Source organism: Elephas maximus, chromosome 23, assembly GCF_024166365.1.
Source record: "Elephas maximus indicus isolate mEleMax1 chromosome 23, mEleMax1 primary haplotype, whole genome shotgun sequence".
In the NCBI taxonomy this organism is placed as follows: Eukaryota; Metazoa; Chordata; class Mammalia; order Proboscidea; family Elephantidae; genus Elephas; species Elephas maximus.
The window spans coordinates 65,054,350-65,081,689 of NC_064841.1; the positions used below are offsets into that span (position 1 = coordinate 65,054,350).

At 35.5% G+C, this 27,340-nt stretch overlaps 1 protein-coding gene across 7 annotated transcripts in view; it reads left to right on the top strand.

Annotated features, from left to right (window-relative positions):
* Positions 1-27,340, top strand: part of PCCA (propionyl-CoA carboxylase subunit alpha) — a 534,561-nt gene that overhangs the window by 271,777 nt on the left and 235,444 nt on the right. For 6 of the 7 annotated variants that reach the window (XM_049867227.1, XM_049867229.1, XM_049867226.1 and 3 more), the window contains 3 exons: positions 20,426-20,569; positions 21,917-21,991; positions 26,143-26,211. In XM_049867227.1, coding sequence (XP_049723184.1) covers positions 20,426-20,569; positions 21,917-21,991; positions 26,143-26,211 — 288 coding nt within the window. The remainder of the gene's footprint in view (positions 1-20,425; positions 20,570-21,916; positions 21,992-26,142; positions 26,212-27,340) is intronic. The other variant, XM_049867228.1, reaches the window with a different exon arrangement.

Here is a 27,340-nt window from a genome sequence, read left to right on the forward strand (position 1 = left end):
ACCCCCCCTTCTAAACATGTCTGTTCCCCCCTTTATGTTGTTATCACACATTACATCTTTATACATTGTGTGCACATTAACATAGATTCGTAATTATTTTTACGTGCATTTGTCTTTAAAATCATGGTGAAAATAAAAAATACCATAGTACTGGCTTTTGTGTTTACCTATGTAGGGCTTTTTTGCCAGATGTGCCCTCCCTGGCGTGAGGTTTTCAGTTTTCCTAAGCACGGTATGCTAATTTTTTTACAGTAACATGTAAAGAAGTAATTAGCATAGTGCGCTTATGAAAATACCTCATGGGGGAGGAGACTGTTGGCAAAAAAAAAAAAAAAAAAAACCTTAAAACATAAAACTCATGTGTTAGTTTTGTAAAAATATGGTGGTTACCTTTCTGGAGGTATTTATTTTTTTCCATGGCTTTAAGCTGCTGTCTAGTGTTCTTTTATTTGAACCTGCAGGACTCCCTCTAGCATTACTTGTAGGCAAGGTCTACTGGCAATGAATTCCCTCAGTTTTTGATTATCTGGGAATGTCTAAACTTCTTATTTTGCAGGGTAGTTTTGCCAGATTTAGAATTCTTGGCTGGCAGTTTTTTCTTTAAGCACTTTAAATACATCACTCATTACCTTCTGGCCTCCATGGTTTCTGGTGAAAATTGGCCTTTAATCTTATTGAGGAGGACTACTTGTGATGAGTTGCTTCTCTCTTGCTGCTTTCAGGATTCTCTCTTTGTCTTTGACTTTTGGTAAGTTAAGTATAACATGTCCTTGTGTACATCTCTTTCGATTTTTTCTACTTGGAATTTGTTGTGCTTCTTGAACGTGTAGATTTATGTCTTCCATCAAATTTGTGAAGTTTTCGGTCATTATTTCTTCAAATAGCCTTTCTGCCTTTTTCTTGTCTTTAATTAAAATAGTCTTTTTGTATTTTATAACAAATTGAAAAACCAATAAAAAATAAAAACTAATTCTATTCATAGGCTACTGGTCATAAAAACTAACATGTATACTTCTGTCTTATCTATTCATATGTATTTTTTCATCAAAATGAGGTTATGCTATATATTTTCAGGGATTTTATAAGTTTCTACTTTTTTTTTTTTTACTTTTGTATCAATACATCTTTATCTCATCTAGTATCTAGTTTTTAATTCAAAAGTCTCTGTAGACCTGATTTCCCCAAGCTACATTTTAATAGGGTCATATATCTAGTTGCTATATGTATCCCTTATGTCTCTCTTAATCTAAAACAATCCCCTTTTTATAAGAATGAGCGAGTCGACAGCAGTGGGCTTGTCATCCCAAGGAGTGAGGCAGTGGCAGTGGGGTTGCCAGCCTATGGAGTAAGGCAGAGACAGTGGGTGTGCTGGCCCATGGAGCGAGAGCTTAGCACCTTCAGGCAGGAGGCTTGCTGATGGAGTGCAGGGCAGAGGCCTGAGTGTGCCCCATGCAGGGGTTGCCTCAGAGGGTTCTGTGCAAGAGTCTTCCTGCAGCGTGATGAAGCTGGATGCCTCCAGGCAAGATGTTTGCTAGCAGAACTAAAAGAAACTATGACACTTGCTTGGGGCAAGAGAGGCCTGAGTGTGTCCCGTGCAGGGGTTGCATGCCTTTCCCCCGACAGTGAGGTCCGGGTAGTGTGGCAGGAACTGGATGCAGAGGCTGAGAAGAGCTCAGAGGCAGAGGCTTGGAAGGTCCTATACAAGGGTCTTCCCACCAGTGAGGCAATGCCCAAATGCCCAGTGAGGCCCAGCAGCAGAGCAGAAGCCTCGGGCAGCCCAGTGATAAAAGAATGGTCATAGGTAATTTGGGGAAGGGTAAGCATTTCCCCTTTGAGAATCTGTTATTACTGTTTACTGTTTTTTTTTCTGTAAGTAATAATAATGGCTCTCACTTTGCCAACGCTGTGTAAGTGTCACCTGTGTCTGGCTTGATCACAGATGAATGCAGCCCTCGTAGAATGGTTGATACCAGTAGGTGTATGTGCCTCATTCCTGGAAGACTGAGACATAGACCGTCTGCACATGCAAAGCAGATAGACAGACATGTACCTATAAGATTTTTAACAATGAATTAAATTTCTTTAATAGAGGACTATTCAGGTTATTTAGTTCTTGTGTGAGCTTTGTTAGTTTGTGACTTTCAATAAATCAATCAATTTTATCTAAGTTGTTCAACTTATGGGCATAGAGTTGTTTATTCTGTTATCCTTTTTTAATGTCTGCAAGGTCTGTCTGTAGTAATATCCTCTTTTATCCATTGTATTGATAATTGGTTTCTTTTGGCTGTTCCAGCTGGAGATTTATAAATGTCATTGATCTTTTCAAAGAACCTGCTTTTGGTTTTATTGGTTGTCTCTATGTTTTTGTTTTCAATTTTATTGACTTCAGCTATTTTCTTTATTATTTCTTCATGTTCATTTGGATTTCATTTGTTCTTTTTCTGGTTTCTTCAGGTAGAAGTTTAGAACATTGATTTGAGACCTTTCTTTTAAAGTTAGAAGGTTTAAAGCTGTATATTTTCCTCTGCATACTTTAGCAGCATCCCACAAATTTTAATATATTTTTTCCAATTAAAAATGTTCTCTAATTTTTCTTGAGACTTCTTCTTTGCGTTATGTGCTTATTTAGAAGTGTCCTGTATAATTTTCAAGTATTTGGAAATATTCCGTTTGTCATTCTTCTATTTCTAATTTCATTTCTTTGTGACAGGAAAACATATTTTGTGTTACTTTAATTCTTGTAAGTTTGTTAAGGTTTATGTTATTTCTCAGAATATGGCTTATCTTGATGAATGTTTCATGTGCACTTGAAAAGAATTCTCTTTTGGGGTGGAGTCTTTTTTATAAGTGTGTGATATAAGACAAGGTGCTCGATAGTATTGTTCAGATGTTCATATCCTTACTCATTTTCTATGTTTATCTAAGAAAGGGGTGTTGAAAGCTCCAACTAACATTCAGTTCTGTTGGTTTTTGTTTCACATATTTTGAAGCTCTTTGGTTAGGTGCACAAACATTTAAGAGCTTCTTGTCTTCCTGATGAATTGACCACTTTATCATTATAATATACTTATCTGTATCTCTCAGCACTCCTTTTTTTGAGGTCTGCTCTGTCACATGTTAATACAGCTAGTCCAGATTCCTGTTAAATAGTGTTTCTGTGTTACGTTTTGTTGTATCATTTTGCTTTCAACCTTTCTATATCTTTGTAGTTAAAGTGGGTATCTTACAGGCCGCTTATTATAGTTAGGTCTTTTTTTTCCCCCACCCAGTCTGACCATTTATGTCTTTTCATTGATTTAGACCATTCACATTTAATATAATTATGGTTAGATTAAAATCTACCATATTTTAAATTATTTTTTATTTGTTACATTTACCTCCCTACCCCACTTTTCTGCCTTTTTTGAATTGAATATATATATATATATATGTTTTATTATTCTGTCCACTATTGAATTGTTATTTATACCTTAAATAATTTTTGTCTTAGGGGTTATAAAATACTTCTTAATTAGTCACAATCTCCCCTGAAATAAAATTATACTGTTTTATGTGTGAAACCCTTAATATATTCCCAGTTTCTTGCTCCCATCCTTTTTATTATTGGTGTCATGTATTTTACTTTATATATGTTATAAATCGCAGTAAAGTCCATTGCTGCTAAGTTTATTTTAGATGGTCAATTATATTTTACAGCATTTACCAAAAAATTGTATTTTATATTTACCTTTATTTTTGTCATTGCCTTTGCTTTTATTTTCTTTGTGTAGACCCAGGTTTCTGTCTCATGGAATATCCCTTCTACCTAGAGAACGTTCATTAAATTTCTCATAGTATATGTCTTCTGGTAACAATTCTCTGTTTTTGTTTGTCTGAAAAAGCCTGTTCTCCATTTTTTAAAAATAATTTCATTGAGTATAGAATTTTTGATTGACAGCATTCTTTTTTCAGCACTTTAAGATATTTCAGCATGGTTGCTGAATAGAATTTTGTTTTACTTGTTACTTTCTTCTATATGTAATGTGTCTTTTTCTTCCGACAACCTTTAAAATTAAGGTCTCTAGGTGGTGTAAGGAAACCCTTGTGGTGTAGTGGTTAAGCGCTATGGCTGCTAACCAAAAGGTTGGCAGTTCGAATCCACCAGGTGCTCCTTGGAAAGTCTATGGGGCAGTTCTACTCTGATCTGTAGGGTTGCTTAGAGTCGGAATCAACTTGATGGCAAGGGTATTTTTTTTTTTTTTTTTGGTTTTAGGTGGTGTAAAGGACGTGCTAGCCAAAAGGTCAGTGATTTGAACCCACCAGCCGCTCCATGGGAGAAAGATGTGGCTGGCTGTTTCTGTAAAGATCATAGCCCTGGAAACCCTATGGGGCAGTTCTACTCTGTCCTATAGGGTTCGTGTAATTTGGAATCAACTTGATGGCAGCAGGGTTGGCTTTTTGGTTTTTAGGTGATGTAGGTGGTTTGCGCTCAGTTGCTAGCCTCAAGGTGTGTGCTTCAAACCCACCCACTGGCTCCATGGAAGAAAAGTCATGGCAATCTGCTGCCGTAAAGATTACAGCCAAGAATACCCTATAGAGCAGTTCTACTCTGTAATATATGAGGTTGCCATTTTTTATAATTGACTCAGTGGCAACTAACAACAACAACAAGCATAGCTTCTGGCTAGAAGTATGTTTCAGTTCTTATTTTCTTCCTGACAACCTTGAAAATTATTCTCTCTCTCTGGTTTTCAGCAGTTTGAAAACCGTACATCTGGGATTTTGTTGTTGTTGTCATTTGTCTTGTTTGCTGTTTTCTGAGCTTTTTGGATTTGTGGTAAAATATTTATTTCCTTTGGAAAAGTTTTTTCAAAAGCTCTAATTCTTTCTTCAGTGTTCTTTTTTCTCCCTTTTCTCCTTTTCAGAGCATAATTATATGTATGTAAGATCATTTGAAGGAGTCCTGAGGGTGCAGTAGTTAAGCACTTGACTGCTAGCCAAAAGGTCAGCTGTATGAACCCATCAGCCATTCCATGGGAGAAAGATGTGGCAGTCTGCTTCTGTGAAGATTAAAAAAAAAAGATTACAGCCTTGGAAACCCTGTAGGCAGTTCTGCTCTGTCGTATAGGGTCACTATGAATTGGAATCGACCCAGTGGCAAATTTTTTTTAAAGATCACTTGATGTTGCTCCATCTTTCTTGGATACTCTCCCACTTTTTTTCCACCCCTTCTCTCATTTCTTTGTGTTTCAGTTTTGGTAATTTCTATTAACCTATATTCAAGTTCACTAATTGTTTCCTGGAGTGGGTTGCGTTTACCATTGACCCCATCACGAGGTGTCTTCTTCTCTGTTACTGTGCTTTTTTCTTTCTAACTTTTCTATTTGATTTTTTCTTTCTGTTAGTTTCTACCTCTGTTGGAATTCTTCATCTGTTTATACATGTGTCTACCTTTTCCATTACTGCATTTAATCTATTATTTACAGATATTTTAAATTTGCTGTCTCATAAGTCCAACATCTGGATCATTACTGAGTCTAGTTATTTTGATTTTCTTTTTTGGCTTTTGACAGCGGGTTGTTTTTTTCTTGCTTTTTTTGTGTCTCATAATTTTTGTTTGAAAGCTGGGCATCATATGTAGGACGGTACAGACTGAAATAAATAGTACTTTTGCCTGGAAATGGGCCCTTAGTGTGTCTGTGTGTTGGGAGGGGGCAGGGGGATTTGAGTCACTCTAGGCAAGAGCTAGGTAGGGTTTGGGATTTTTTCTTTTTCCCCTATAGCTATTCTTCATGTACCACTGTGTTGCCAGAATGTTTTTTTCAATTCCTTTTCTACCCTTAGGTTTAGGATTTTTTGCTGATCTTGTGCTTTATAGAAAGTCTGTCTTCATGCTCTTGTCTCTTATCCAGAGCTGTTGCTTGTTACTGGGTTGTTGTTAGCCTGCTCGTGGTTGCAGAAGGGGTGTTTTCTGTTGTTCTGTTTTGGCCTTGGTTTTAGTCAGGCCTGAGTGTCCTTGGATCTCTGAGGTAGGTTTTCTTCCCTTATTGGTAAAAAAAGGAAGTCCTAATAGTCTGGACCTGTGAGTGCCAGTGCCTCTCCCCCAGTGATCATCTTTCGTCTGGTATGTCTTTTTTTTTCCTTTTCCTTTCAAACTATCTGTATCCATACATTTTACATGTGTCTCTGTATGCAGTATATAATTTTCTTAGCCAAGTGTGATAATCCTGGTCATGTAACTGTACCATTACGCTTTAGAAAGTTAATGTAATCTCTCAACTGATATGTTTGGGTTTAAATTTACAAACTTCTTTAATACCTTCTTGTTCTCCAACTTTGTAGTTTCTTTTCTTTTTTACTTTTGTAATATTTATCATTTAAACTTTTTCCTGTACTAGTTTAGGGGTTATATGCACTGCTTCTAATCTTCTGCTAGAACCTGTACATAATCCTTAACTTATTAAAGTTAATATTAATCAATACCTCTTCATCTGCCCCACCAGACCCGTATAGGACCTTGTTGTTATTAGGTGCAGTTGAGTCAGTTCTCACTCATAGTGACCCCATGTGACAGAGTAGAACTGCTGTTCCCCAGGCCTTTTATTCCATGGAGTCCTTGGGTGGGTTTGAACCACCAGCCTTTTGGTTAGCAGCCAAGTGCTTAACCGTTGTGCCACCAGGGCTCTTTACAGGACTGTAGAACATTTTAATTCTGTTTACCCTCTCCTGACTTGTATGAAGTTATTCTTCATGGGATATTTCTCTTATTATTACTTTAAATAAACCCATCACCTTTCAGTTGATTCTGACCCATAGTGACAGAGTAGAACTGCCCCATAGAGTTTCCAAGGAGCACCTGGCGGATTCAAACTGCCAGCCCTTTGGTTAGCAGTTGTAGCACTTAACCACTATGCCACCAGGATTTTAAATGGTGAGCGGTTATTCAAATCTTTGCTCTTAATTTGTTTCTGGATATTTGACCTTTTTCTGGTATTATTTTTCTTCTGCCTATAATACATTTTATATAATTTCCTTTACAGGTCTGCTTGTGGCAAACTCAACTGTGTTTTTTTTTTTTTTCTTTTTTGACAGCCAGTGACTTCATTTTACTTTCATTCATGAAAAGTATTTTTAGTCTTCATAGAATTCTAGTTTGGCAAGCATATTTTTCAACACATTGAAGCTATTATTCCTCTGTCTTCTGGCTGTTACTGATGAGACTTCCCTCGTTCTGCCTTTTGCTTATTTGGGGATAATTACTTTTTTTTTTGGTAGCATTTATGAAGTTCTCTCTCTTTAAAGATTTTCTATAGTTTCTCTCTGATATGTGTACGTATGTACTTGGGATTCACTGGATTTCTTCAGACCATGTGGATGGAGATTTTTCAGCATAAAAAAAAAAAAAAACACCATTTTCACTTCTGACACAAACTCTTTCCTCTCCTTCTGGACTTCTAATTAAAAAAATATATATATATGACTTTTATATTAGTCCTTCGTATTATACCCTTTTTGTTTCTTACCCCCTCTTTTGATATTTCTCATCCTTTTTGGATATTTTCTTATCTTCCTTCCTTTTGAGTTGTGTTTAGTTTTATCGTTGAAGTCATGTATTGAGTTTCCAATTTCAATTATTATATATTTCAGTTCTGGAATTTCTATTTTTTTCAAGTATAATTCAAAGCTTTAATAGTATTTCTCATTTTCTATGCAAAATTCAAAGTTTTCCTTTCATTTCTTTGAGCATAGTAAGCTTAGTTGTTTGTAGTGTGTGTTTGGTAATGTCAATATCTAAAGTCTATTTGTGTTATCTGTGGTTTATCCTGTGTGACTTATCTTTGACAATATACTGATTATTTAAAAAAATTGTTTTTATTCATAAATTGAAATCCAGGATGATAGATGTTTTCATCTGCCAAATGCCTGTGTAATATTTTGTTACCACAGTAATCCAAGTTCAGAGTTTGAGTTCCTTGGACTACTGAGGAGATACAAAGCTTTACTGCAGTTCTAGAGAATAGTTGGTTTGAGTTCCGTTTACTCTCATCTTGAGGTTGCATTCTTCACGGCCTCAATTTAAAGTGATTTATCAGTGTTTTCACTTTTGATGGTTCCTGGCCTTTATTATTATTCTTTTAAATTCTCAATACCATCAAAACTACAGCTTAGATTCACAGCAGTTTTTTTCCTGGATATGGCAATTGCTTTTAGGGTAAAAACAGTGTTAAGTTGTTGGATTTCCATCTTTGTGCTTTTATGTTTTGGATTTTGGCTGATAATTCCTTAATGTATTCTTAGCTCTTTATGGTTTTAAAAAGATCTTTCCTCCCTGTCCCTTCCCACTGTTACCTAGTCCGCGCTAACTGTAAGCAGAAGTCCTGTATTGATGGCTTTAGAGACACATCATACCTGTGGATTAAATAAATGTGTACCCTCACTCGTAACACCCCCCCAAAACTAATAACTGGATATTGGAATACACCCACCTACTCCTCATTTATTGACTCTCTCTTTATCTAACATTTTGCATTTATGACAATAGTAAAAAAATCTAACCACCTATTTTGCACATTAATGACGTACATCTAACAGTAACGAACATCAAGGTACAAGGTGAGAGTAATGCTAGCCGTGATGAATACGATTATGTGTCAACTTTGCTGGGCCATGATTCTCAATGTTTTGGCAGCTATGTAGTGATATAATTTGGCAATTATGTTATTACTTAGTTATCCTCCCATTTCGTGAGCTGATGTGGTCATCCTCCATTTTCGCATAATGACCTGGTCTTTAGAACCTAACCATGTCAGTAAGTGAGGAGTAAGTGTACTATTTCAAATCGACACCCAAATCAACACCCATTCTTGCCAGTGTGAAAACCATAGAGTGCCGACCTGTGCCGCACCGCTGCCTCACTTTTCTCTTTTAAATTTCATGCGTATAAATTTAATTGACATATTTAGAACATTAGATGCAAGTGAGTCTGGGAAATAAAGTTTTTAACACTCTGTTTTGTGCCATATAGGGAGGCCTTCTAGAAGGTGTTTAGAGTGAAGATCAAGTGTATTCATGTGAATGTAGTCACCAAATTTTTAATCTATAAGTTATATTTAAAAAAAAAAAAAGACATTATTGTCCTCTACATATCAAGTATAACTATGAAATAATGTGGTTGATTTTCAGTTAGTATGGTAGAAAATATATATATGGATGTATTTTGAGACCAATATTATTAATATTTATACTGTTTGTATATGTATTAACGCAGTAATTGTTGTGCAGAATTTCTTGTACTTATTTTTGAAATCTCCTTTATAACCTGAATTCTACTTTTTGTTATGGATATCTTTAGAAGTGATTGAATTTTGCTGTTGGAGATTAATTTTATTTTTATTAAAAAATATGTCTTTCAACTAAGTGTGCCTAATTAGATAATTAGCTGGGAAATAATGTTTTGATTCAGAGGAAGGCTTTATTATGTCGTAACGGGAATAATATAATCTTGAAGACAATTTGAAGTGACTACAAAACATTTTATTCCATAGTCAAAAGATACTAGGTTATTTAGTTGGGGAATGTATCAGTGTTTACGGAGTTAACAACCCGGGTGTTTTTTTTAGGATACTTTGTTCCTGTGCTCTTTTGGTATTTTTTTCATTTGTTTCTGGGTTACTTATCTCAGCCCATAAGTTTGCTCAAGTTTGTTCATACTTGTTTTTTGGTGTATGACCTCCAATAGTTTATACTTAGATAAAATAATTCTTATCAAAACATGTAGCTACTTATGTTTACATTTTGTGACTTGGATTACTTGCCAGGAAATTATGTTTTGTACCCTCAAAAAAGTCTTTAAATGAGTTTCAGAAAAACATTTAAATTCTTTAAAACGTCGTCATACTACATCTGACAGTGCCTAATTCTTTCCATTTAACAAGCTATTACAACTCTTAATGTTTCTGTGTCCCATTTAATATTTAATAAAAACATTTCTTTTTCACATTTACTTCCAGTACAGTAATTTTGTCAGTTACCAGATAAATTAATCTATTTGTTCTGGTTTTTAGAATGTAAGTATGTGAGGGGGATATACTTGATGGTGGAGAATGTAACTAACTGGGAGAATGAAAAAAGAATCTTTCATAGTGTTCAGAAGATCATTCTTATATCAAAGATTGCTTTCTGATACTGTTGAAACAGTTCAAATGTTCTTTTAATAGTAGATTTTCTCTTAAAAATTTCTTTGCTAACCTTAAGGCTCGTTCACCAAATGCTCTATATCCTAGGCTATATGTTATCTCTAGTTAGCGGTTCAGTTTGAGCCTGGAGGGCTATAATTTTCTTTGTTCTATGTTTTTTTTTTTTTCACCCTTGTAACTTCCTGATTGGACGGTCACTTTTTCCAGCTTCAGAACTTGTACTTCTGTTTTCTTTTCTGGTAACAGAAATGTGAGTAGCATCTTTACTTGGCTCAATTCCCTTAAGAACAAAGTTTGAAATAGCAAATCTGATTTTTCTATGAAGAGCCATAGCACCACGAGAATCAACAGATTGGTGCGTGAATACTGGGTTTAGTTGATTGGTTTTGTTTTCAAGCTGGTCAAAGTTTGTGTATCAGAATCATCTATTTTACTTGGCATTTGTACTCATTAGTCTGAATAACTGTCCTTTCTCTGGTGCTGTACCCCCTTAGTGAGGTTTTGTTGTTGTTATTTTTGGGGTTAGTAATACTGGGTTCTGCTTACTTAAATATTCTGAGTGGCAGCAGTCCTTCAGGTAGTTGAGGGTACAACCATATCTACCCCTGAGGACAGGAAAAGCATGTCTTCCAGCACTTTCCTAGCCTCAAGGGCAGAATTCAGCTTAACTCTTACTGCCTACTGGGATTCATTGGCAAAGAGACCAGGCACTCTTGGGAACTTGTACTGACTTTCTCCCAAGAGTCCATAGGTGTCTACATACGAAGCTGTCCCTATGATCTGTTCTTTTCACATTCTGCCCTGGAGTTTTCTGAAGGTAGTCTCCAGATTTATTTAGCTCATGAGGGAAAGGAGCCCTTTACCAGTTTTTCATGTTGCCTTTCCCCAGATCTCAGTGCTTCCTGTATACTCAGCTCTTCTATGACTCTGGAGGGATAGCTAGTATGGAATTTGGAATGGTGGGGTATTGAGCTATATTTGTTTTGTTGTCTTTCCAAAGCAGGAATATCTGACCTGAGTTATATAGATCTCTCTAACGAGCTTTAGGAGATTCTCTGGACCCTCTGAAATTGACTACACAGTTTTCTAGGGAGAAATCTGTTGGGTTTCTGGGTACCAAAAAATTTCTGAACCATTTTAGCTGAATCAATGGGGAATTCATTTAATCATTGTTTTTGTTAATTGCGAGCATCCACTATTTTCACTTAGTGGGAGTATTTCCTAGCTCTGCTACCAGTTAGCTGTCTGACCATATGCAGGTTCCTTACCTACTCAGTGATTGAGTTTACTCATCTGTAAAATGATGGTAATTATAATACTTGTCTTATAGGATTGCAAGCATTAAATGATAAATATATTTAAAATGCTCAGAACAGTGACTAGTTTGTACTAAGCATTCTTTTTGTTAGCTGTGAGAACATCACCGGTAATATATTGCATGCTATATGTGCTAAATACTGGTTAACATTTTTACTATTACTGTTATTATTAATAATGTCTGTCAGTAGGCTTTTTTTTTTTTTTAGTTGCAGACTGAAGCGCAAATTAAATAATAACTTCCTGTTATTTTCTGTCAGTTAACTGCAAAATTCTTGTTACAATTGAACAAACATACTTGAAATATTAAGCACTTTAAAAGGAATATTTTCATTGTAAGGGTGTTTGTCTAACAGCCTGGAAGAAAAATGGAGATGGAAATACTTTTCTAAGATGTGAAACTGATAAAAGTGTGTGCTGAATTTGTAAGCCACTTCTGCTTGTGCCTTTGCTTGTGCTAAGATTAGTATGAGGGCCCTGAATGTACCTTTCTAAATTCATACATGCTATGGATTGAATTGTGTCCCCCAAAATGTGTATTGTAAATCCTAACCTTCATGCCTGTGGTTATAATCCCATTTGGTAATAGGTTGTCTCTGTTATGTTCAGGAGACAGGATTAATGTAGGGTGTGTCTTTTGTGATATAAAAGAAATTAAACTAGCAAGTGAAAGAAGCAGCGATGGAGGAAGAGAGATGCTAAACCACATGAAGATCACCCAGGAGCAGTAGCTCAAAGACACAAAGACTTTCCCCTGGAGCTGACAGAGAAAGCCTTCCCCTAGACCCAACCAAAAAAAAACCAAACCCGGTGCCGTTGAGTCGATTCCGACTCATAGCGACCCTATAGGACAGAGTAGAACTGCCCTGTAGAGTTTCCAAGGAGCGCCTGGCGGATTCGAACTGCCAATCCTTTGGTTAGCAGCCATAGCACTTAACCACTACGCCATTGGGGTTTCCCCCCTAGAGCCGGCACCCTGAATTCAGGCTTCTAGCCTTCTAAACTGTGAAAAAATAAATTTGTTAAAGCTACCCACTCGCGGTATTTCTGTTACAGCAGCAGTAGATAACTTAGACTATGTATATAAAAAAACCAAACCCACTACCGTCAAGTCGATTCCAACTCACAGCCACCCTATAGGACAGAGTAGAATTGCCCCATAGAGTTTCCAAGGAGCGCCTGGTGGATTTGAATTGCTGACCTCTTGGTTAGCAGCTGTAGCACTTAACCAGTACGCAACCAGGGTTTCCAAGACTATATATATAGCAATTTTTAATTGCCAAATGCTATATTATCTTTGGGTTTTTTGGGAAAAACTGCCTTGATATAGTCTATAAAGACTATGAGAATTAGAAAACTCTCCAAATAGAAAGGAATAAGATCTTAAAAAGTAAGTAGTTAGATGTCCAAACATAGTCAGCTGGCTGGTCTTTACCTTAAAGAGCAGAGATCTGAGTGTCCCCTTCTGGTAGGCTTTAAGGTCAGTAGCTTGTATTGATAGCTGCAATGAAGGAGGAATCTGCTTTTGCCCAGGAAGAATAGCTGCAGAAGTTGTTGATGGAATCCTATGAAGGTTGGATACTACCACATCCCGTTAGAGGGAATCCTGCATTGTATGTGACCTTTTATTCCAGAAGGATTTTTGGAAACTTTTTTAGCAACTTGATTCTTGCTCTTTCACTTATTTAAAAATTGAGAATTATTGCAACCAAAATCCTGGTTGCCAAGAGCTGATGATGATTAACCAAATATATTCTAATTTCAGAGCAGTTAGAGATTTTAACAAATATTTCTGGATTCTTCAGATTTTCATCTTTTTTTTTTTTTTTGAAGTATTTAATTAAAAGAGTAACTGGTGAGAAAAGGAGAAATTAGAGGAAAATAAATTTGTAACTCATTTTTAAAATTCCATTCTTGTCAAAAGGAACATTTTGGAGGTGGGCAGGAGTTGACCTTTTCAATTATATTTGAAGTCATAGAGGCCAGGCTTCTTAGATGAGTTAGAGTAAGCCAGAACTGGAATGTTCTGGTTATTTGGAGCCAATTTCCTTGGAAAGTAAGGGTAAAAAAATAGACATGTCATGCTTTCTGTTATTATTTACTGAGTGTTATTAGAAAGTTGAAGGAAAGGAATTCTTATTAGACAGATACGCATATGTAAGCTTGCCAGGAACATAAAATTAGGTTTCTATTTTAAAGCATATTATAAACTATTTTGGTGTCTTTGAATTCTGAACTCTTTTATCTAGATCTTATTTTTTAAAACTGATTTCCGCATCCTTTTTTGTATCTGCTTATTCTCGTTGGGGCCAGTAGGGCAGCTCTATTGTCAAATCTGTTCACTTTCACTACCGCTCTTCAGTACAGCCGTTATTTTCACAAAGTGAATTTACGTGAATGGTGTGTTGGGGCCTATTTCCCAACATGCTTTTATTTTTATGAGTCCTGTGGATAAAAATCTAATAACTCTAGATCTTTATTTTGAAATCCTGTACAGGAGGTAGAACCTTAGAATTTTAATAGGTACATCTTAGATTCTGTTCTGGACAAAGAGTCTCTTGAACCCAAAGAGCTGAACCAAAAGTAATGGCATCAGTTATCCTGTTTGTTTGGAATAACAAAAAGCTGAAAGGATAGAGCTGTTACGCGAGATACCACTAGGAAACTCAATTTCATATAACAGGACAATATCCCCGTATTTCAATGGGTAATCATACTGCTTTGCAGTCTACTTACTAAAGATAACTTTCACGAAGCCAGTCTTTGCAGTATCTGTCAGTTTAGAGTTCATCTATTTCAAAAAGATGTTACTTAAAAGTATATTAAGATAACATTTTTTTTAATATTACAAATTGCTAATATTCACTCACCATTATACCTCTTGTGAAATGACAGTGGGATTTTGAGAAACAAGTTAATGCATATGAAGGGCTTTTGTAAATTTTAAAGTGCCATACAAATGTTATTTATTGTTATATGTGTTGAGTCCTATACTTTTTGACGCAGCTTTTGTTATGACTGAGTGATTTGGTATCCATTGACATAAAAGTTGGTTTATCATGAGCCACCAAACAATTCCAACCAAATATGCATTCCTTTGAGTAACTTTGATTATTTTTAATTGCCCTCCTACTCAATAATGACCAAGTTAACACCTTCATTTTTTCTGACCTCTTTATACTATGTACTGTTTTTCCTGTTTAAGACTGCCCTTGATGTTAAATTTTATTTGAGGTTAATGAGTCTTGCTCCCCTTGACAGAGACTTGCCTATTAATCTAGTTACCAGTTTTTTAAGTTTTAAGAATAATTAGGTAAAGGCTATAAAATATTTTGAGTTTTCAGTTAGATGAGACATTTTTATTTAAATAATGTTTTGTAATGTGAAAAAAAAAGGAGCTCTGGTGGCACAGTGGTTAAGTGCTTGGCTACTAACTGAAAGGTGGGTGGTTCTAACCCACCAGCTGCTCCGTGGGAGAAAGATGTGGCAGCCGGCTTCTTTAAAGATTTACAGCCTTGGAAACTCTAGCGGGCAGTTCTATTCTTTCCTGTAAGATTGCTATGAGTCAGAATCAACTTGAAGGCAACAGGTTTGGTTTTCTTTTTTGGAATATGAAAAAAGTTTTTCCAGTGATATTGCTTCCTGTTTATTTTTAGCTTATTATTTTGAAATGATTTCAGATTTACAGAAAAGTTACTACGGTATTACAAAGAATTTCTTAACACCCTTTACTAACATTTTACCACATTTGCTTAATCTTTCTATCTATCTTTATCTGTCTACCTTGTATTTTTTAAATCTGAAACATTTCGAAGTAAATTGCAGGCGTGGTACCCCTTTACTACTAAATAAGCTGTATTTCTTAAAAACAAGGAAATTGGTTTACATAACCTCAGTGCCATTATCAAATCCGGATATTAACGTTGATATTTTACTATCATCTAATCTGTAGGCCTTATTCAAATTTCACCAGTTGTCCCACTAATGTCTTTTATAGCAAAAGAAAAAAATACTGTGGTTCAGAATCCCATGTTGCACTTAGTTGTCACGTCTCTTTACTCTCAGTCCATAACAGTTACTTGGTCTTTTTCTGTCAATCATGGTCCTGACTTTTTTTTTCTTTTTTAAACCCGGGCCATTTATTTTGAACAATGCTCCTCATTTTGAGTTTGCATTTTTTCTCATGATTAAAGTCAGGGTTAGCATTTTTGTCAGGAATATTGCAGAAATGCTGTTGTCCTTCCAAGAGCACTATATCAGGAGGCAAGTGATGAGATTATCCCAGTACTGCTGATATCTGCTTGGCTCAGGTGGTGTCTCCATTGTACAGTTATAGTTTTTCCCTTTGTAATTAATCAAGTGTTTTATAGGGAGATGGAGCCCTGGCTGCACAGTGGTTCAGAGCTTGGCTGCTAACCAAAAGGTCGGCAGTTTGAATCCACCAGCCGCTCCTTGGAAATCCTATGGGGCTATTCTGCTCTGTACTGTAGGGTTGCTATGAGTTAGAATCGACTTGATGGCAACAGGTTTGGTTTTTTTTTTTTTTTTGCTTGTTTATTGGAAAATACTTTAAGACTATGTAAATGGCTTGTACTTTGACTTACTAGTTTTAACATACTAATATTTTTTAAATGATCAGGCTAAAGATTACAGTGGAATTGTCAGAATTGTTGTAAGTTTTAGAATTATGAATGTAGATAATGACAATATAATGTAGGAGAGCTTGATTTTTTTTCTAGGTTCGTTACTACTGAAATGTGTAATACATTAAGAACCCAGAGGTGAGGTAAACCTAATTTAACTTCACAGTTGTGTTTCGCAAGCTTAGTTTAAATTTATTTTTGGGGAGATAAGAATTTGAAGCACCAGATTAGTAGGAGGGAGTGGTGAGAGGTCTAGACATAAACACTAACAATAGTGACAACTTGATGGTGACCAAGAAGACAGGATTAAATTAAAATAGCCTATAAAAAGCTAGCTATTGGGGCCATTTAATTGTAGGCCTATAGAACTATACAAATTTAGTCCCTGAGAGCGAATGTGTTCCATAATAGGGAGTGTAATGATTGTAGTTGTTTGTACCTGTTTGAACAAAAGATTCATGGCACAATTTATAAACTAGAATGCCAATATATTAATCTACAATGCAAGGTAATACTACCTGATGGATCTCTTATTGTGTTTCTTGGAACTAGAACATTCCTGTTGGGTAGGAAAATTACATATGAAGCCAAGTTCTCAAAAATTTCTTTTTGGTGAGTATGGAGTATTGTGACAGTACGTCACAATATTTTGAATGTTTGAGACAATGTTTCCAAAAATGTATTCAGTGACATTCTTAACCCATAACGTACATAGTTGGACTGTGGTAAATGAGGTTGAGAAGTGCTGTGTAATATTCTCCTCTTGGAGAGTCACAAGGCATATCGACATATTAATGATTCTGATGAGTCTTTCTTGGAAAAACCTGGTTAAGGTAGGTTACCTCAGTGTTCCCCACATGTAAGTGGCAGAGTCACCTTGCTTTTCCCCCTCACAGGAGCCCGCAGAACAGACTTCTGTAGTTAGATTTTTCTTACGGTAGGATAAGATGAACTGGTTGGCTTACCATACACCAATCTTTTGACTCTTTTTCTTTTTAAAACTTTTGTTCTAGTTAGCCACCTTCGCTTTCTTCCATTGATGTTCCCTCCCTCTGTTCCTTTTTAGATATTTTTAAAACTTCTATCAATTTTCTTTCTTACCTGGAAGCCATTTTTGTTCCTTTGTCTACTCTTGTCATTTAAATATTTAGTTTAACTTGCAGAGGAAAAGTGTATTTCTAAGTTCTTGGATGTGTGGAAGGATGTACGTGATTATTTAATTGATGTTATGCTTACAAGGTTCCTGATAATATAGGGTCCAAAGAAAATGTTTGCCGTATCTTGTTGGATAGCTTTGAAATTCTATTAAAGTGCATTTTAGAATGATTTCTTTCAAAAATATTTAAAATGATAAATTTTACTTAAAAAGTGGACATTTCTGTTACTTGAAAAACTCAGGCATGTTAGATTATTTTGTTGACTCTGACAATACTTGTACCTAAATGCATTTTTGAAGAAATTCTTTAAGTAATGGTTTTTGCCTTGAGCAGCTAGTTATTATTTTAGTTATCTCCTTAATTACTTCTGTTTTGAAATATTTGTAGTTTACTAACTTAGATTGTAAAGTGTGTGTTGTGTTTCTGTTACATAGCTCTAAGTTTGAAATAAAGTGGGTCCTTTTTGGGTCTCATTCAAAGTGAGCCTAATGAACTTCGGTTTCTACACAGTTATAGAGGTCTTCTAAGGTAAAATAGAACTTCATAATGAAATTTTGATAAGCAACATCATGATAAATGGAGAAAAGGTTGAAGTTGTCAAGGATTTCATTTTACTTGGATCCACAATCGACAGCCATGGAAGCAGCAGTTAAGAAATCAAAGACACATAGCATTGGGTAAATCTGCTGCAAAAGACCTCTTTAAAGCGTTGAAAAGCAAAGATGTCACCTTGAAGACTAAGGTGTGCCTGGCCCAAGCCATGGTGTTTTCAGTAGCATCATATGCATGCAAAAGCTGGACAGTGAATGAGGAAGACAGAAGAAGAACCGATGCCTTTGAATTGTGGTGTTTGCAAAGAATGTTGAATATACCATGCACTGCAAAAGGAACAAACAAATCTGTCTTGGAAAAAGTACAACCAGAATGCTCCTTGGAAGCAAGGATGGCAAGACTGTGTCTTACATACTTTGAACATGTTGTCAGAAGAGATCAGTCCCTGGAGAAGGACATCATGCTTGGTTAAGTAGAAGGTCAGCAGGAAAGAGGAAGACCCACAACGAGATGGATGGACACAGTGGCTGCAAGAGTGGGCTCAAGCATAACAACAATTGTGGGCATGGTACAGGACCGGTGAGTATTTTGCTGTGTTGTACATACGGTCGCTATGAGTTGGAATCGACTCGATGGCACCTAACAACAACAACAACAATAAAATTTTGAGAATCTTTAAATTTCATAGTATGTTTTATAGAAGATAGTAACAGCATATAACTGTATAGTTGTTCATATTTTCTTTATGGTTTTATCTATATTTTCTGTGAGGAGGAATAGAAAGGGCCCCATCACCTCTTGAGTGACATAAATTTTAGTCCCACCTCTGCTAATTACTGTAGTTGTAACTCTGGATTTGGTATTTACTCATTCATTCATTCAATATGTAGTGATGTGACTGTGTATATGTGGCATACTTCTGTGGCCATATATGGCCATTGAAGGGGGAAATTGAATCATTCACTTATTTAAAAAATATTTTTTTCTCACTGAGCAGGATCGTGTGAATAGAATTTATGTAAAGTCTTTGACACATAGCAGGTGTATCTCTTGAATGGGGTGGTGAGATGCTTTTCACATGAAATCTGTTTCTAGCAAATAATAGAGCGTCTAGATGGGTTGCCATGAGTCAGAGTCGACGCAACGGCACTGAGTTTGGTTTTTTTTTTGGTTTTTAGACGGTTGTTCCTTTCTCATTGTATTTACCATATAGAATCTTATTTCTATTTTATTTCTCACAAAACTATGATTTGCTTTCAAAAATATGTATTTTGAACTGCTTAATCAGATCTTTATTTTATGTCGTATTTATTTTACAAGGGGTAGGTACTTATTTTAGTGATGATTTGTCATTAAATTTATGTCAAAATGTCTTAAAATATTGTTGAAACTGTAAACAAACTCATACCACACACACAGAGCTAATTATGGATGCCATCTGTTTATTTTACAAAGCTTTTTTTTTTTTTTTAATCCATGGCATTGTCTGCTTATGATAAGCTTCAAGATTATTATAATGACTAAATCCCGTCCTTCAATTAGTGTAGTTGAAGTTGATAAGACAATTCATTTGTTCACTGACCTTTTCCTGTGTCGGAGTGTATGAGATATGACATACTATGATAAAACAACTATTCTGAAGTGCATTGAAAACATATCTTTTTTTGTGTGTGTGGGGGGGAAATTGATATAAAAGCAGCAGATGTGGCCAAAGTTTTATTCAAAGTTCTGAAACCTTATTCAGGATTTTAGATGAAAGATAGATATGGTCCATTAGTGCCGTAAGTGACTCTATTTTGACCCAACTAGATTTAGGATTTTGTAATGATCATTTGGGTTTATAATGATGTGTGTCTATGTTAGTGTACCTGTATAAGCAGGTGCGTGCTTTTGTACTTATAAATCCCACATGTTAGTGTGGAAGACCAGATATCCCCATGACAGCATCATCCAGAGTAGTTATCAGTAATTTGCTGAGAAAGCAGAGTGATTTTACTGGCTCAGTTTTGCTATTGTGCATGCTAAGCACTCCCCAAGTAAGTCTGGAGGGAAAAAAACCTGACGGATCCATCTGCCGCTTTCTGCTACACTGCATTGATGTCAGATTACGCTAATCTGGTTGCTTGTCAGGACAGGTTAGTGAAAGCATGCAAGTGAGTGAGACTTAGGGTAGACTAGTGCTTTGGAAAATCATAAGCTGCCCCTATAGATGCCATGTTAAGTGTAGCAGAATGGGTTGATTATCAGCTACACTGAGAATTGCAGCTAGCGATGTGATTTCAGGCTAAGAATTAGTTTCAAAATTGTTAAATACTTTGGAAGGGCCAAATCTAAATTAAATTTGGGAAGAGTAGTACAGAGAGTTTATAAATACTTTTTTAGGATTTGGATTTTCTTACCATGCTTTGCATTGTATTGTGTTTCTTCTTTAATTTTATTCTCTTGTTTAGAGGGTTTTTCTGTCATAGGTTAAAAGCTAAATATAATTAACCTCGTTTTATCAAGAGTGAAAATTTGCCTTGTTTGTTTGTATTTATGTACCTTTTCTACACCTATTGACTGGCAAATCTTGGCCTTGCAGGTTGAGCATCCTGTCACAGAATGCATTACTGGCCTGGACTTGGTCCAAGAAATGATTCGTGTTGCTAAGGGTTACCCTCTCAGGCACAAACAAGCTGATATTCCCATCAACGGCTGGGCAGTTGAATGTCGGGTTTATGCTGAGGTAAAATGAATGATGGTGGGAGGGAGGGTGATTGCTGTGTTCAGAGTTGTAGTACCAGGTGTAGCTAAACAACAAGGGAAAGTTAGGGTTGTTAACTTTCTGCCGAGTGTTTTGTTATATAATCCAGAATTGAAACAGAAACATTGTTTAGGTAATTTTGACATTATATAAAATGGTTTTAAAGAATCGAGTTTAATTAATTCTCATATATTATTTCTGGAGGGGGAAATAACCACCAGTCAGTTTAAGAGGCAGTACAGCAGTAGGTAAATATTCTTGAACTTGAATGGACCATTTTTTGTTTTATTTTATTTTTTTTCCCCAAACCATATTAATAATAAATAGCATTTATTTCTCTCTGTGCGTGTCTCTGTGTGTGTGTGTGTTAAGAGTCTGCGCTGGGTACATATTAAGTGTTAATTCAATACTTAACCTTTTTGACAATTTTTTTTCTAATAATTTTGTCCCTTTTGATTTTGTGAAAGTAACAGTTGAATTTTAAGTTTTAAGGCTTTTTGTAAAATGTGTATTTCTCATTCATAATGTCAGTAAGTTTTAGTCATAAGTATAAACTCAGTTTAATACTTTCATGTTATTTTATAGCTATGTACATTAAACAGGAATGCAAGTCAGTGTTTGTACTGCCTTTTACTTTTGAATATCAAAGCCTATCTATTGAAATAAAAAAAAAATTACAATGTCTGTGTTTAAGAATGTTGAAAGTTTTTAAAATTCTTTTTAAAGATCTTGAAAAATACACTTTGGCTTGCTTATTGTTGCTCTCGGTTTTTGCTGTATTTTAACTCTTTTATTATTATTGTGACACTGATCATATTTATTATTTATTCTGATGACTTAAGATGTTTACAAATGGAGTACGTATCTAGTAGCACATGCAATGCTTTCTTTCATGTCTTTATTTGAAGAACTAAACTTCCCAAATTTTACCATATGCGAGCTGTTTTTCTCAAAAACAAAAAACCAGTATCATTTGTGTACCCCATTTGTTATTCTAAACTTGAGTATGTTTTGATGTAGAACTGAGGTTATTTTATTTTTGCTCAAGCCATTCTAAGACGGTTTATCAAAATTTGGAAATTTACCAATTTCAATATAGTATGATCAAGGGCATGCTGAACCCTGCCCCAGTTCTGTTTGATTTTTAACTAAACTTCTAAATTGTCTAGAACGAACAAAATAAGACAGTAATTTTCTGAAATCTGTTATTTGGTAAATACCATATGTTGAAAATAGACCTATACATGCTTCTTCATTTTATAAATATTTAACCTTACTTGTGATGACTTGTATTTCAAAGATAGTGCTTCCTTTTCTTTGAACTTTCAGGATCCCTACAAGTCTTTTGGTTTACCATCTATTGGGCGATTGTCTCAGTACCAAGAACCAATACATCTACCTGGTGTAAGTCATTAAGCTGTAATATCAAGTGAGGAGTTAAAATCTTGATTTATGTTGTGCTTTTATGTTAAACCATGTCAAGACCAAAGGGTATAAATTGAAGGGCAAGTGAAACTCATGGGAATCACAGGTTTTTTTTTTGTTTTGTTATTTTTAATATTTTCTAATTTATGGTGTACAGGAAAGCCAGAGTTCACTTGACAGGGGAAATCCAGAGCTATCTTATGATAAAAATGGTAGTTTCCAGTGTTCCCAATTCTTTAGAAATTTTTAGTGTAAAAGATGATGGACTTCTAGATTTGAGAAATGGCTTTTTTGTGTGTTGCATTTCATCTTTTAGGAAATCTAAGCTAGCTCCCTAAATAGTCAAATGTCAAGAAATTCAGGCACAAAATCAGCTCCTTAATTGAAATGCCTTAAGGAAAACAAAGTGTAGCTCATTCTATTGTGTTATGGTTTAAGAAGTACATATTATTCCTGCCAGTTAAAATAAATCATCACTGTCCACTTAATTCTGTACTATTTCTATATTTAATAGCTGTTCTCTAAATCGCTTTTGTTTCATAAAAAGAACAAGGACATACCCTTTTCTTAATCAGGGTAATAAGTGCACAGATATATGACATGACATTGGCTGGTGGATGACAAGGCTGTACCATCTGTGAATATGATTACTTAGTTTGATTACTTGCATGAAGATGGTGAAAGATTACAGGAAGAATTCTACATTTGAAGATGTTATTGGATATATGATTTATTTCACTTTTTAAATTGTCTTTGCCCGTGTGCTTTCTAAAGGGACTTGACCCTTTCTAGGCTTGGAAACTTCATGCTGTGTTCAAAGCCTGAAGGCAGAAAAAAAATTGTAAAGATTTCACAGGCATTATGTGACATTAAATAGCAGATGAGAAAACAAGTATCACAGGGACATACCTAAACATTTTTTTAATCAAACAAAAAAAGTATTAAATAAGAATTCATTAATGATTACTCTAGTTGTTAGAAGTTTTCACCATGTTGTAATAGCTAGCAAGATGTCAAACATTTTGCCCTTGCAAGTTTTTGCAATTTGCAATTTTCAAACGTGAGACCTGTTGAAAGTACAAGTGATAATGGACAAACTATACCCCCTACAGTCTTTGTCCCACCAAATCTTTCTTCAATTAATGCTGCAGCAGGAGTTTTATGTAATAACATTTGCGGTTGTGAGCCATCCATAGAAAGAAAAAACAATTAAAATGCCTTAAATGTTCTGCTGACTGCTGTTATTTGCTTGTGTGAATGTTGCATGTCAGCTAAATGGACCAAGGAATAGATAAAGTGATTGGGTGCAGGGGAGTGCACACTAAGCTTTGTCTATCATTATTGCTGGGAGCAATCAAATTGATGTCAGCAGGACAGTAGATGCGTTGACAGCTGTAATTATGTATCTCCATGGTGATCACTTTTGGCCTGTCATGGAGGCCCACGAGTCCCCTCCCTTGCAAGCATTTAATCAGATTGGGCTGTCACTTGTCAGGTAGACATGGCGGGCTGGGAGTTGTGCTTGGGGGAGAGGTGAATTGAGAATGAAGGGTGGGAAGCATCTGATAGTTTCACAGGGTCCACTGTGGTACTGAGGAAATTTTAATTATACTAGGGATTTCTGAGCAATGGTTTGAGAATCTTATAGAGGTGCTTGGGTGTTTTTGGTGGTGCTTTTATTGTTTGTTTTCTTCCTTCCCTTATTAAAACTAGATCATTCCGTTTAACTTGGGAAGTCATTTTTGGCTCTTACCTTCTTTGGTCACGAGAATACATACTTAAGAGTTAACTTACGGTTTGTACTTTTCACATGCTTCTTTAAGCATAAGATTTATTTATAGGGCAAAAGGAAGATTTTCTTTTTGATGTCTATCAGATTTTGTAAATTTATTATTTTTAGACTACACTTTTGTGAAATTTGGTTATAATTCCATTTGACGTACAGTGCCAGTTTGTATAGCCTTTGTTTCTTTGGAGGAATGGAGACTTGACTTGACTTTTACCTGATTGCTAGAGATAAAAACAGAGCTAGGTATTATTTATCGAAAGCTGCATAAGCAGTAAATTAGGAGAGTCACCTTGCTTTGCTACAATTTTAAATTGGAAATGTTGATTTGCTTATACAAAGATAATTGTATTTAGTACATCTTGATTTTACCTTATGTATTTTTAAAATTAAAATGATATACCTTCTATGATCATAATTTTAGTACATGACATACTTAGGAACCCTAGGTAACCTAACTTTTAGGATAGTGTTATTAAGATAACTAAAATTTTAAGTTATAAAATTATAGACTATAGGAAAAAATAGGAGAGTACAATAAATATTGTTTATGGTTTATGTTATATTTTATCAGTAGGTTGAAAATCAAAGTTCCACATTAGCTTTGTAGCAGTTTATGTGGCCAATAGTAAGATACGTTTAAAGTCCAAAGTTGTAGAACTTACAGGAATCTCAGTTTTAAACACAGCATTAGCAAACATGCTGTTTTTAAAGATTATATGGCGGTAAAATTTGTTCTATAACATTTTGCTACTGAAATAAAATGAAAGTTCAGAGATATCTTTTTTATTATGTAATGTGATTGCCAGTTGCTGTTTGGGGACACTTTGAATGTGGGGAGAAGGTAGATTGTGATTTTATGGCTTTCAAAGCTGTTCTATTAATTCTTTTCTAGTTTTTGTAAACATTGTGAATTTCATAGAACTGTAGTTTATGTCCTGAAGTATGTGTTCATAAACTAGAAAGCCAAATGTAGTTTGTAAGTGTGCTTGGAAAATGTAAGTGTGCTGAGTGAGTGGCTTGCATTTAAAATTAAGGTTTTCCTATACAGATGTGACTCTGAAGCCAAATGTCTATATTTTTATTTATGTTTCCAGATTCAGAAATAAAAGCATTCTGGGCGAGTTATAATGTTATTTTTTGCAACCTTACAAAGAGAAAAATAGTAATTTTTTAAAAATGAGATTAAGAGAATAAAACTACGGTTTGTCTTTTGATGTCACTCTATAATAAAGCCATCATCATACCCTCATGTGGATATCCTAGACAAGAGGTTCTATGTGTGGTCCCTTGATAGTTGCCTAAATTAAAATATTAAAGGCCTACCAGCCACTGTGTTGACCTTCTCCTGCCTTGCCGCGGACAGATGAGCTGCTGTTTATTAGGAAGGCTTCTTCCCACAGGTGAACAGCCACGTGAGCTTCCACTCTTCTCTTCCCACCCCTTTACCGTGTTGGGTATCAAAGTCCTGCTGTTCTAGCAGCTTCGATTGAATTCCTCTAGCCTCAAGATGCCTAGGATATGCCTGACAGTCTTAAGTATTTTGACTAGTTTTTGAATACTTCAGATTCCAAAACTTTGTAGCAATAATTTAATAAATATTTGGTCCTCAGCAGCTGCTCATCTGTAAAGTTTTACATGGCTAACCTCTGTGCCTTACCGCTGATATCAAACTGGGAGATGAAAACAAGAATCAGCCATAGACTAACTAACTTGTTGGCTGGTTAACAGCCATCAGGGTCTTCAAAAGAATATTTTGAACTTGTGCTATTTTTTTCCCCCAATGAAAATTGTAAAATCAGAACTCTAACTGGGGCTGTGTTCTTCCAAAGCATAGCCATGGAAAAAAGCTGTGTAAACATTAAAGCCTCAGGAGGCTAACAGTGACAGAAAAAAAGCGTTTTAAAGTGGAGAGGGTGAGGCAAAAAGGAAAGCCAGAGGACCAGTGTTCCTAGAGAGCCAAGTTACAGAGCTCCACGTCCTGTTGCCTGTGCTTGACTGGGGCCCTGATTGGAGCTCTCAGACGGAGACAGTGGGGAACATGATTAGAAGGGGTATAACTAGGCCGTGCTTCAGTTGGAAGACACCATCAAATAGCTACCAGTGCATCCCAGGATGGTGATATAAAAAGTATTTTTTTTTTTTAATTTTATTTCCTTCATTTAGTGGGAGAACAAAAGATATATGTTATACTACATATTTACATATCAAGATAATTTGTCCTCTGTACTTTCAAGTTGATAATGAAATCATCTGTTTCTTCACGAAAATTAAATTTTTTTTTTCCTTTTAAAAATATCTGCACAACATTAAGTTACTTCCTCTTCACCATCTTTTCTCCCAGGTCCGGGTCGACAGCGGCATCCAACCAGGAAGTGATATTAGCATTTATTACGATCCGATGATTTCAAAAGTTAGTTTGATTTCTATGGTTTCTTTCATTTCTTCTGAAAAGACAATGTGTGGATTTAATTTAAAAACCTGCAATTGGGCCCTTGTCTGAATCATGTGCTACAGTTAAACAAGTAATTGTGCACTGATGGAAAAATGAAAGCAGGGATTTTTTTTCCTCTCAAAAGATCCAATTTTAACATCATATTAGTTTGCAACACTCCCTCCTCCTCAGTGAACTCAAACTACTACCAACACACGCACGCACGCATGTATTCACGCACGCACGTACACACGTTACTTTTCTGGCCATTCCTGAAAATTGCCTGAGAAGAAAGCATGAGTGGGAGGTGACAGTAATTTTTACCTTTTCTTTTTAATTTTACTAATCACCAGTTAATTAAATAGATTTGACATAATTAAATTTTATATAAGAATATTTTTAAAAATGCTTTTTTGCCCAATTGTAGCACTTTGGCTATCCAGAATAAATTTAACAATTCTGCTGAAATTTCTAGCTCTGTTAAAATATTTAAAATCTTTAGATCTTATGAAATGTAAAATGCTGAATGTTCTCTGAAATTTTAGATCTGTAGTGGGAGATGATTACTTAACACTGTTTGTCAAATTGGTTTTTTTCCAAGTGTGTTTTTTTTTTTTTTACATACTTGTAGTTGTTGTAAGCAAACACGTTTTTATCTTTCCCTTTTCACTAAAGTTTTTACACTAAAAAACCAAACCAACCAACCAAACAAAAACACACCAGTTCCCGTCAAGTTTAGTTTGAGTCATAGCAGCCCCATATGCTCCGTAGGGTTTTCAGTGGCTGATCTTTCAAAAGTAGATTGCCAGGTCTTTCTTCCAAGATGCCTTTGGGTGTACTTGAACCTCCAGTCTTTTAGTTAGCAGTTGAGTGTGTTAACTGCTAGCACTGCTCAGGGATTCCAAAAAGTACTATTTAATTTGAAAATAAGAATACTTAAAAATACTGTACAAAAAAACCTAGTGCTGTCGAGTCGATTCCGGCTCCTAGTGACCTTGTAGGACAGAGTAGAACCACTATGCCACCAGGGTTTCCAAAAATACTATAGATTGATTTAACTAGATATGATTACATTTTTAAATGAATACATTTTTGTTAAAAAAAGGCC